General features: G+C 37.4%; 1 protein-coding gene across 1 annotated transcript; it reads left to right on the top strand.

Annotated features, from left to right (window-relative positions):
- The first annotated feature begins 4,826 nt into the window (after positions 1 to 4,826).
- LOC103702224 (WRKY DNA-binding transcription factor 70) lies at positions 4,827 to 8,896 on the top strand. The gene is made up of 3 exons (XM_008784557.1): positions 4,827 to 5,140; positions 7,851 to 7,955; positions 8,359 to 8,896. Exons 1-3 carry the CDS (start codon positions 4,827 to 4,829, stop codon positions 8,894 to 8,896), a joined length of 957 nt encoding a protein of 318 aa, XP_008782779.1.
- The last annotated feature ends 4,385 nt before the right edge of the window (positions 8,897 to 13,281 follow it).

Below are 13,281 nucleotides of genomic sequence, written 5' to 3'. Positions count from 1 at the left end.
TTTCTGTCAATAATCCATCACTATCAAAAATAATCTTTTAAAAATTTATAAACATTTGGGTTGCAATTTTTGTGACAGATGAATTTGTCACTGTCTCGTTGCAATTTCGGTTACCAGTTTTGTGACAGATATCCCGTCACTACAGTGGTCACTAAGTTTTGGCGCCCATCCTATCCACGTATTTTGTGACCGGTCGGTCGCTAATCTGTCACTAAGTTTACGCCACGGTGACCAAATTTCTGTCTGTCACTAATCCGTCACAAATAGTGACTGATAATGGGCCGTCACTAATTTTCCGTCACTATACGCGTGTTTTCTGGTAGTGAAAAACCCTACTAATTAGGGGCATGCAGGTTCTCTATGCTTGCAATGCTTTAGATGAATAATAAAATTATTATCAATTAGATAAGAATATCACAATCATTCATATCATGCATCCTTGTGCTTGCATCTCACATGCTGAACTCTAGTATTTAGTTAAGCAGCTTCCAACATTTTATTTGCTTTGGAGAGGGAATATTACAAATTAAATAATAATGACTTTATAGTTGAGATAATTCACACAGCAATAGGGGAGAACTTCATTGGTTTAGCATGCTAATCAAATGATGATAAGTTTGTTTATGATTAAAAGTTTGTTTCGTGGCTAAGTGCATTTAAAACAAGAACGACTATGATGGCAATGTGGCCGGACCCATGGGGTCCGTCATTCCAACGGCGACGTCCTAATTAACCGTATTGAGGACATTGGTCTGGTGGGTGGGTGGACTGTTTCAGCCAACGAGGCAGCTTCCCACGGACCCTCTTCTCATTCTGAATTCAGAGGGATCCAAGTCTTGAAGGATTTTCCTCGGTTTCTTCCAATGATTGGACGCGGGCTGGCCCTCCTCGTTCTCTAGTTTTCAATTCCTTGGCCCCTGGGGAAGGTTCGACTCTTCTTCTTAGCTAAACCCTTCTTTGGGTTTTCCACCAGCCAAGCTTGTGAGAAGCTGCCTCATGACTCACAAAAGGCTTATCGCCCATCACACACTTTCACAAGGCGTCCTGATGTGACACGGCGGCCCAAAAAAAAAGAAGCTGCGTCGAAATAGAGCGTATTTCTTCTCCGTGCGTAGGCTCGGGGAGAAGTTAAGACTTCAAATGTGGTTTGGGTTTTGCCTAGTCGCCAAGCCTTCCCAGCCGTGTCTCATGTGCTTTACGTGAAGTTGCTTTGTGTGGTCGCCTCGCAGGTTTGCCTCCACCGGGGCCAAGATTAAAAGTCTCCCCCCTGAATTTTGAAAGAAAACTTGTTTCCGATGGGATCACCTCAGAGATTCTCTAATTTTGTTTCAGGTTCTCAAGCCAGGTTCTATGAATTCTATTCTTCGATCTCCTCCATATATATATATATATATATATATAGCTAGCTTTTACTATAAAGATCTGTGCGGACGTATGTTTAGTCCTACATCGATTATTCATCGAAGAAAACTTAGGTACTTATATAAAGCTAGAAAACCCAAAAAAATACATTATGGCTAATCTTTTTGGACGAGGTCTTGGGCTGTGACAAACACTATCAGAGTGAACCCAGCCCATGTCCTATATGGACTAGGAAATACTATAGTACGGGTATAATATTTGAGTTGACCACAAGTTGATTATGGTGTTTGTGATTCGATTTGAATGGATTTAGATTCTTAACTTAGAAAGGATGCTAAGGCTTAAACGGAGAAAGTATGTGAGGACCCGTGCGGTTATTCGTTTAATAGATTTTAGGTATTTATACAAAATCTTCCAAGTAGCCTTTTTGGATGAGGTCTTGACTTGTTATAAATGATATTAGAGCGGATTCGGCTCATGGCTTATGTGTAGGCTTACTGAGACTGACCACAGACTGATCGTGGTGTCTGCAATTAGATTTAAATAAATTTGGAATTTTAGCTTGATGAGGATATCAGAGCTTAAACAAAAGAGGGTATGTGAGTAAAGGTGGCAATTTATGGCCCGACCTGCGAACGATCTGCTTTAAGCAGGTTTGAGTTTGACATAAACAGGTATTGGTTGTAAATAAGTCAACCCATTTAAACTTGTTTATTAAATGGGTTGGGTTTAGATTTAAACCTTCAACCCGTTTAACTTATTTTAACTTGTTTAATAATTAGGTCGAGTTACGACTGAACTCATTCAACCTATTTAAAATATGTTTAACTTATTTGAAACCTACTTAACCTGTTTCTGACCTGTTTAACCCGACCTGCTCAACCTGTTTAACCTGTTAAAAACTCGTCTAACCCATTTAACCTATTTAACCTGTTTAATAAATAGATTATGTGGATCTTGTCGGATTACCTATTTAATAAAAAAGTTTGATTCATGTTTAACATTTTGACCTATTTAATAAATAAGTCGTATCTGAGTTGATGAATTTTTGATCCGATTTGCATCCAACTCGACCCAATTGCCACCCTATATATGAGAACTCGTGCAAACGTATATTTAGTCCTGGATTAGTTATTCGCCGGAGAGGACTTGGTACTTATACAGGATTAAGAAACCAACCCCCCCACCCCCCCCCCCCCCCCCCCCCCCCCCCCCCCAAAAAAAAAAAAAAAAATTGACTAGTCTTTTGGGTGAGGTTCTGGGTTATTACACTTACAATCTTGTACGTCCGTTCCAAAGTTCCCTTCTTTATACAACATGTCTTGATTGTTTGCAGCTAGTATCAGTGTGTGGATAGCATACTATATATGCAGATAGGGGTTGTATCATTTGGGTTGTATCATTCATGCAAGGGAGGATTCACCTTCCTTTGCTTGAATCTACTATTGGATCATCTTGCACAAATCTTAAAATACTCCGAACTCCATCATTCATCCAGCTGCACTAAAAGCAACCAGCTGGTGATCCAAAGGAGGATCTTACCTCAGTCTCCTGGGGCGGTCATCCATTATTTACTTGTGAATAATCACAACATTTTAAAAAGATCTGAGAGACCGGTATTGATTATACCTAGGTGGTTTAATAATATATCATATGATTTTATATAACACAGTATAATCAATATAATATAATATAATGTAATTATATGTTATAATATTATAGTTTTATATTAAATTATAGTATAAAACATATAATATTATTATTCGATTCAATTTTATTATCCGTATTTTTTTGCCGTGCGGTGAGCGAGCTATGCTAGGAGAAGTCGTTGGCAATAGTTCTAGTTTATTAAAAAGACCTTGGGATGCGGATAGGTCTTCCATATATTAATTTCAACCATGAAAACGGTTCCAGCACAGCACTTCATTTTAAAGAATTGGTGTTCTAAGCAGGGCATTGATCATGGATCAAATTTGAGCACCCAAAGTATTAAATTTTAAACTAAAAATGAGTATATATGGTTTGGACCAAAGACTCGCCCATGATCAGCTCTACCGAGAATACAGTGGCACAGTGCAGGCAGACTCTTCAACACAGCAATTTCTCTCTTATGGTTCAGGTTTGGACTCCATGTCCTGTTTCTTCTTCTCCTATTTCAAGAGGAAAATAAACCAAGTTTCTTCACTCCAAATTATAAGGAGTTCCTCTCTTAAAATCATACCAATACTTTTCACAAGGAAAAACAATAAATAGAACAAGTTCACATGTGCTGGATGTGGAGACACACACACAAATATCAAATCGTAAGCAACCGGATACTTCTTTCTTAGTACTCAACATTAATCCTGGCTTAATACTGGTCGGTCAGCAATAGCAGTTGGTGCTTGCTCTGCTGTCAGATTAAAAAATTAATAAAGGCTTAGTTTAGGTAAAGCGCACTGCCCAAGTAATTATCATATTTGAACAAGTCTAATTCTGTGCTGTTTCCATCTATTCACCGTTTACATACTTTCAATACAACTCCTATCTGTATATATCACTTCTTTTTTTTCACATTCAATGCAAGAAATGAGTGTGGCAGCGACTGAATCAAGGAAAGGTATGGGTGAAAATTTTGAGCTGCCATTTGCGACCATGGAGAAGAAAAGAGAGAAACCATTCTGTACGTGGTATAATTTTTTTTTTTCCCTTTTGTTGTTAATCTCTGAAATACGTGAATGGCACAAATGAAACCCCAAAGGCATGCAGCATTTTCTAGTGAATTCAACCTTGAGTCGAACGCATTCAACGTCTTTTTTCTTTTTTGATGCAAACGCATTCAACATTTGAAAGTGGCCACTAGCCATGCATCCTGATGCGGGATGAAGACATGGGTATTGGGGTCAGAAGGAAAGCACTAACCCAATAAACAATTGCAATGAATCCAAGCTATAAGAATTTCCTATAGCTAAGATCCCGGTGGATTTAATTGAGCTCAATCTACAACGGTACGGATACCCTTAATCAAGTATCAAGTGACCGGTGTCACCTGTTTCCTTGGAACAAGCTTACAAACTAACCAACGTCACCAAGATGACGACTCTTGGAACCCAATCCGAGAAATCATATCCTATACACCTGGTGGTGTACTAGTGCAGCGATACATCGAGTGCACTGCAAGCACTATATGGCTAATGCACTCATCTCGATGATTGGCCCATGAAAATGAGACATCTTAATTGATATGGTGTACGATAACGTTGGTCCACACGGTGCACATGATATAATTTATCCGTGCATCAACTCTTCTGTAAAATTTCCATGCATCCTCGAATAGCTCCATCACATGTTTGAAACCTACGTATACGTATACGTATACGTATACTAATACAATCAAGACAGCGCTATAAAACTACCCTGCCATACAAAAGACTAAAGAAAGAAAGAAAGAAAGAGACTGAGAGGTCAACTTCGTCTTCTCCTCAATGGATCGGTTTCCAGGCCATGAAGCAGTGACAAGGGAACTGGTCCGAGGCCGTGAGTTGGCGTCGCAATTAAGAGCCGTCCTAAGAGAGCTGGTGGCTGGCGGGCGGTGCGAGCCAGTTGATGCTCTGGTGGAAGAGATTTCCGGGTCCTTCGCCAGAGCTCTCACCGTCTTAACCTCTGGAGAAGCCCGGGTTGTTCGTTCGGATCCCGAGACCTTCGCACCGAGCTCGCAGAACACACAGCAAGAAGGGGGGAATGGCAAGATGCTTAAGATTTCTGAAGCCAGATGTTGGAATGCCGGCATCAGGAGGAGGTTATTGTCTTTCCTTGGATGTTAGCCTTGCTTCGATGTTTTCAAAATGCTACTCTTTGCTCATGTTTACTCTCTTTTCCTACTCAGAAAACTAAGAAGGCTTTAACTTGAGTCAGATCACAGAGTTTCACCTCAAAGAGTTCTAGTGTTTAAGCTCCTACATATCCCCAGGAAGATCCCAAAATTTGCTTCCTTCTTTTTCTTTTTAGTTTAATGTATTATTATTATTATTATTATTATTATTATTATTATTAGCAAATGGAAGATAGCAAAGTTCTGTGTCCCAAAAATTATGAAGGCTAGAGGGGCGTATTAGTTGGTGTCTGGCTCCTTTTGTGGGTACTTGGAGGCTTGCTCCGCTACTTATATTGCCCACCCGTTTATGGACAATCCTACTTTCTACAAAAGTAAGCTTTATTTTATTTTTGTGACATCTCTCCCAAAGGTTACATTAATGTAGCTGGTCCAAGGAGTCTATATTTCTAACTTTTTGAGATACCAAATTTTTGATTTGGGTCGGGGACATTCTACTAGTTTCTCATGTCTCATTTCCATCATTATTTCTACCCAGCAGCTCCCATCTTGTGTGAGCTGGCACATGGATAAGATCATGATTGAGCTTCCAAATAAGCCCTTAATCAGAACCATGGCGTATTGACAGGCAAGAGAAGATTAATTTCTAGGACAAATTATGTCATAATCGCATAGTTCTGCCATCACTAAACCTCATAAAATAACCAAGGTGTAATGAGCTTTACAAACCACAGGTCGCTCTCTGCTCAACTACTAATTTTCCCTCTAAATCTGAAAGACAATAGATCACTGCTAAAAATGCTCTGGACTTCCATGATAGACTTAAAATGTCAGAAACTATGATATCAGAACCGTGTAGGTATGTGTTTAGTTCCACATCAATTATCCATTAAGAAGATCTTGAGTATTTAGATAAGACCAAGGAACCCATTTAATGCTTATCAGCTAGCCTTTTTTGGTTGTGAGGGTCTTTGTAAGTATGCACTTAGTCCTACACTGATTCCATGCTAGACAGATGTTGGGTAGTTGTATAGGGCTAAGGAATCCAAATAACTTCTTTTAGCTAATTTTTTTTGTGAGATTCTAGATTATTACAAATGGTATTAGAATCAATCCGGTCTTTAACTTATATAAACTTGGGAATACTGTAATTAATATGGGCTATTTTGGGGCTGATCACAGGGCACTTGTGGTGTTTGTGATTAGATTTAAATGTGCTTGAACCCTTAATCTAACAATGATGCCGAGGCTTAAATGAAGAGAGTATGTGAGGATATATGCACATATGTGCTTAGTTTACATATGTAATGCACTAGAAAGATCTCATATATTTATACAACACTCAGAAATTCAAATAATACCTTCAAAGTTTTTAGGTGATGTTTTGAGTTGTTACATGTGGACAGAATGGAGAAAATAAAATCCTTTGAAAGCCTTTCAAACATCTTGGATTTCTCTTAAAGTTCTTCCTATAAAAACAAATCTATCTTTCTTTTTATTATCATTCATATTGTCTTCCCTAATTTATTTTTTCACCTTTGTGATGTAGTTTTCTTCTTAAAGTTCTTATTCTTCCTCTTCTTGGTTTTCAGCACCTTCTTTGTATGCCTGCAGTGCTTAGATTTTCATTGAGCTACTCCCCTCTATTTTCTCTTTTTTTCTTTTTTTATGAAAAGAAAAGCTAAGATGTCATGCCAGGCCAATCCGCTACCAAATAATATGCATTGTGTTATGGAACTTGCTCTAATATACTTTTGAGGCTTCAAGAACTAGGAAGCATTAGTAAATTTAATTTGCATGATGACTATTTGGAGCATATTTGCTAGTAATTATTGGGTTAGAATTCTAGGCCATCATGCTTAAGTAAGAGCATGTTATTACTTTGGACATTGTAGTACTCTTTACCGGTTAACAAATTTATTGGTCAATGAAGCTCATTGACGAGTTTCTCTGGTAAGAAAAAGGATGATATTTTCATATTAATTCATGTGTATATGACTGCAGTGATATGTCAAGAAAAATAGGAAGGTCATACATCTTCTTCTTGTTAGGCAATGGAAGTTCAGACTTCGTTAAAACACTTTCAGAAAAAGGATCTCATAATATGAAGAACTAACGAGTTTTGATATCATTAAGAAAGGGTAAAGAAGGTGGAGGAAGCCAATCACAAGTTGCTAACCTTTACATGGTTTGGTCACCTGATTATGATTCATCTCTCGTTCCCTATAAGCACGACTTTATTGATATCAAAGATAGTTGGCTTGTCATTGTTATGATGTTCTAATATCCTATGGTGCTGAATTGAAAATGACCTCAAAATTAAAATTCCATGATTAATTACTTCCCTTAATGCAAGTGATAAGAACCTAGTACTGGGCGAATGAATCCCCAAACATTTTCTTCTCTTCCCGGCCATTTTGTCTGCCAAAGAAACATTTATTTTCTCATCATTCTATTTGTTAAAATATTGCAAAATCATCAATCTACTAAGATTTCATTATTTGTAACATTAATTTTTTCTTCCCACTTTTTAAGGCATTCTGATAAGAACATTGATCTCCTTTGATTCCTTTTACTTTTTAAGCAATCCTTCATTTGATCCTCCTTTTTCTTTTCCCCGCCCCATTTTCTTTTCCTGACCTGTTGATAATATTAACAGTAGTTTATTTGCTCGCAGAGGATATTCAGGTGCACAGAAGGTCATTTCAGCCACAGAATTAGAAGATGGCCATATATGGAAAAAATATGGGCAAAAGAAGATTCTTGGGGCCAAATATCCAAGGTACATAGCATAAAATAGGCATCGTGAGAAATTTATGTTTCTGTTATCAACAAATTATTGTTTGTATGCAGTCTGAAACCCTTCCAATCAAAGATGTTTGTGCCACTACCACTAAAAAAAATTCTCTGACAAAGTAACGCAAAAGATAGTATATGGTGCTCTACCTAGAATAATTTTCCATTGTCTTTCACTGTCCATTAGAATCCTATTTATCTAGAAATGCTAATTAAAAAGTCATTTCTGACCCAACTTTTGAAGCATGCAGTACTTCTGAAGTCACCAGGAAAAACAAGAATGCAATAGTTTTGAAGTATAAAAATTGAAATGCTATCTATTTGCATGCAGTGCAGATCAGAAATTCCATTAGGTTAGAAACTTGATCAACTCTTTTGATAAATCTTAGGGGCTACTTCAAGTGTGGTCAGAAAAAAGACCAAGGCTGCCAAGCAATAAAACATGTGCAAAGAATGCAAGATGACCCACCAATGTTTCTTGTCACCTACATTGGGCAGCATTCATGTACAGATGTATTTCAAACTTCGCAGTGGATTCCTGATGATTCACCCCCTTCAGACAAATGCATGCTTAGCTTCGAATCGGATCGATCCAGCATTAATCACCAAGGGAACTACTGGTCCTCACCAGAGGTGGTGCCAAAGTCTCCAACGCTTTGGGAACCTTCCCAGGCTACAAGCTCCAAGAAATCAACCATGGAGACGAGCTATGACGCCCCTTCCATCCCAGCAGCAGTTGATTTGCCTGAATGGAGTCCATTTTTAATGGATAGACCAGGCTGCAGCAGTGCAGTTCCCGGTATGCCTTCACCACCAGTCCCCCAAGCTACAGATGTGGACTCATTCATGGGTTTACTTGAATCATTTGCTGGCCTGTGTTCTGACAAGGATGTTGGTTACGAGGGAAATAGAAGTAAGGACCCGTAAAGATTTTACCCAATTAACAGTCAGGATTGACTTTAGATAGATAGAACTAATTGGTAATGGCAAATAACATGTTAGCTATCTGAGATTTGTAATATCATTTGCTCAACTCCTGGTTATGGAAAATAATATAATTATTTCCTACCATACAAGCAGGCTTTGGTTGGATGGGCAAGAGTTCGATTTACTTCCGGCTTCCTTGTGCAGCTGTTGTTGTAAGTGGTTTGAAGGGTGAGGGTATTAGTCTAATAATTATATGTCTCTCTTGAAATGTTTTGGTACCAGGTACAAATGTTGGATTTAGCCAGATCTAGAGCTGGTCCTGATCAGGGCCTGTTATCTTGGACGGTCTGAATGATGATGAGCAAGGAGATTTGCTCTTGCTAGATTGGTTATGTTTAAGTGCAAGTGTTCCCCAAGACCCATATTTAAGCTATTGTTTGTTATGTTTATTATTATTGTTATTATTATTATAAACATCTATCACTAGAAAAATTGCTCCATAGCATTTATTATAATACCAATGTATTGTTGGAGTAATTATTGCGTGCATATTGAACATGCACCGCCAAGCAGGCGCATGCCACCAATCGCCGAGATGCAAAAGTGTGGGTTTCATTCATCGAACGCTCATCTTATCTTGTAGTGATTGGTGGCATGTACTAATGTAGTTATGCATGCAGCAATAATTCTTCATATTATTGGGAGGAGATGCTCATGGATCACCACTCCGACGCAATTTCTTCTAAGTGAAAGGGCTAGCTTGGGCATTCAACGCGGCATGAACTGTACATTGTGCCCACCATTAGAAAGAAAATCCCAATCTCTGCCGACTTCTTGAATGAATGGATCAATGAAAAATATACAATGGATTATTAACTAATCCTCAAGCAATTTGTTATAACAAAACCTTAAAAAGAATAAGTAGCTGTCAACAGTCAATGAGTTGGAATTCTGGAAGAGGTACCAGGTTTGAGCTTTGTCGTTTTGTCGAAAGAGCAAACTGATTCAACAATTGCTATTCTTTTTCACATGAAAGCATGATTTTTGAAAAAAACGCAAGGAAGGATCACTTCACGAAAGGAAAGGACATGAGACTTTAATTAAAGACTCCTACATAGCTCATCTTTTGGAAGTAACCAGGGAGGAGACTGAAGGAGAGAACCTCCCTAGTTGGTAGAAGATGGCGATAGTTTTGTCCACCGAGACTCAACAAGCAATGAGTAGGATCCACCAGCGATTTGGTCCTCTTTGGTTGGCGCTGGACGGTCCTCCGTGCTTTCTGTGGGCGCCATGCATATTGTCATTGCATGGGCGCATCGTTACGTAATCATCTGGGACGAGCACTGCAACCTGACCTAAGGAGATATAAAGAGAGAGATCCACACATATTTTCATTATCAAAATTCAAATAGTATAAAAATATATTATCTAAGGTTTGAATTTAGAACCTTTATTTGCTAACTTTTAACACGATGCCTTTTAACATTGTTCTGTCTAGCTTCATTCTTCTAAATTAACCGGAATATTGTATAGAGAAGATTGCTCCTGATAAAATAAAAAAAAATACTAAATAGAATTTCATGTTTCGTGAGTTATTTTGAAAGAGTGAAAAAAATGAAACTCTTAGGTCCAACCATGTGTTTTTTCACTTTTGAAACACGCTCAACATCAAGTACTCAATCATAATGAAAAGAACACATAAAATCACTATTCAACTGCTTTTTGGTGCAGGAAAAAGAATGAAAAAGGGTTATATCCTCTACTGTTCTCTCTTTAGAACACTTCAATTTTCTAGCTAGGGAGGAGAGCCTAGGTGTGAATAGTGTTAAGAAACACAAATAAGAAAGGGAGAGAGAGACGACGAAACTACCCGATAGTTTCTTTTTTTTTCCCCCAACTATTTCTTCTCTTTTTTGAATATTAGATGATCTTGGTCGGGCTAGCCCATCATGAGCGGCCTAACTAGACCCCAAAACTAACGGTTCCAAATAAAATCCTAAATAAAAGCATTTGATCAATGGTTACATTTTTTTTTCTTTTAAAGAAACGAAAGAAGTCGAGCTCCACCTACTTTAAACAATGGCTATGAATTCATAATTCAATTCTTTTGAGAAAAGGCATACTAATACTCAACATATGCACCCACATCTAAGTAATGATTATTTTCTTTGGCAAGCTTTAGAATGTAGGTTCAACATTCCCCCCAATCCACAAGTTTAATCAGCTTTCTTTTCCCAGTGAATGTGAATAAATCAGCAACAAGCAGCCAAAAAGCCTACTTTTGCGGCTTATGGCGTAGTAAGAACTACGATTTCAGGAACTCTCTGAAAAAGTCCTTCACTGACTCTCAAGCGTCAACATATATATCTTGTTCAAGATACAAAACAATGTCCTCATGAAAGATATTGATTTGTAGTTTTTAGAAATTAAGAAAGACAATATCTGCAGCCTAAGTCTGAACTGAGACCTCAAATAAACACAACATGATTTTTGCGAAGTTTAGAAGAAAAAGAAAAGAAAAATGAAGATCTAGATGTTTCAATTATAAGTTCAATGGTTGCGACCACAAAGGGCTGGAAGATGCTGAAGCATCCCATCCTTTCATGTGGAAAAGAAAAGGTTATTTATAGCAACATGCGGAAAATATTATGGTTGTGTTTTGCCTACAAATAAGAAATTAAAACAGGAATGGCTATTCCTTCTAAATAGTTATTTTACAAATTATTGATATTTTTGATGCGTTAAAATTAATATTATTTATTCAAAGAGGTACTTCAAGAACAATGTAAAATTCGATCTTGGAACAGCTGTTCTTGGAATAAGCATGCTTGATCAGAATTGTTACACTCCTGATTCTTGCTTTATAGATAATCCATCTGCATCCTAAACATGTTTAGTGGATAATATATTTAGTAGCTAAACCATCCTGGAATAGCTGTTCTTGGAATAAGCATGCTTGATTAGAATTATTACTCTTCTGGTTCTAAAGATTTTATTTTGGTTCCTTAACCCCATATGAGTACCCATGATCTTTCCAATATATAATTGAGATGGGACTAAACACATATATGCTCAAATCCCCGCAATTATGTATAATGCTTTGATCGGAATAACTTCGTCGCATTGCCTAGTGATGCAACCCATCTTTTAGATGTAGGCATTCTTGTCGTATGTCAGTGTAGGTATAGCTTTTCTAGAAGACGAGCACATTTAGGACTTAAATTTTCCATGGAATCTTTTGCTTTGCCGAACGTACGTGGCACGGCATCGAACTCACACAAGCAATCTTATCTTCCTAATAATAAAATTTATTTTGTTAAGTTGAGAGCTAATCAAATAATTACTAGATATTCTTTGCACCTATTGCAAATTGGTTGGTTGGCTTGTACCTAAGGAGGGAGGTATGAACTCTAGAAGAGGCCCCAAGTCAATTTTTTATAAAATTAAGTTTATCATTTTGAATTAACAATCCTTTCTTCGATATCTTAAACCCTTCCACACTTGATCGATGTAGATAGCAACCCTAGATGTGGGATGCCAAGAAAAAACCTACTCCAAACTTAGCTGGCACCCTCTGCAAAAAGTTGCTCATGTTCCTAGTCCAATATGTTGACTCATCAACATTATAAATTTGAATAATTAGTTAAGCCTTGCCCCAAACATAAGCAAAAATCTTCAAAGATAAGGTTAGTGTGTCATTCTCCTCTTATTCCCTCTTTAAAAGTACTTAGAGCTAGACATATGCAATGCACATGAGAGATAATATGGACAGTGAAAACTTAGAACCACCATTGATAAATGAAAAAAATAAATAAAAATTTCATGCCAAGTCCTTTTCATATGCTGGGTCCATGATCAACCAAAAAAATGTTGGGTCCAAGCTTCTAGATAAAGGAGAAGAGAGATGCATGAAAGGATAATATTCTTTCAATAATTGTACCAAAGCAATTAATGCTTAGTTAACGTCATACGCGCGCCTTCAGTCCAAAATGCAACTTGCTAGAAAATACAAGTTAACATGTCACATCTAAGATTGGCATAATTGACCAAAAAGAATTTTATCTCTTGGATTTTATCTGATTAATTGAAGATATTGAAGAGAATTCTGAAAAAAAAAGAAGGTGTCGGGGAAATTATTCAAGGTCCCTATTTGTTCTTGTTTTGTATTGTTTTTGTATTGCTTTTCATTTTTATAATCTCATGAAATGAAATGACGGGCTGTTCCTTCTCTTTTAGGATTTTTTTTTTTTTTTTTACCTACCATCATGTTTATAAGAAATTTGGACTTGCTCATTCCAACTCATTGCAAACAAACAAACCCTCATTTAAATAATTGTCCCACCTATCTTGCGAACGTGCTAACTAAATGTGCATCTCTTGGAACT

The sequence above is a fragment of the Phoenix dactylifera genome, chromosome 3, assembly GCF_009389715.1.
Source record: "Phoenix dactylifera cultivar Barhee BC4 chromosome 3, palm_55x_up_171113_PBpolish2nd_filt_p, whole genome shotgun sequence".
Classification (NCBI taxonomy): Eukaryota; Viridiplantae; Streptophyta; class Magnoliopsida; order Arecales; family Arecaceae; genus Phoenix; species Phoenix dactylifera.
The sequence above is the reverse complement of the archived record's forward strand: the minus strand, read 5'-3'. Positions and strand labels throughout refer to the sequence as shown.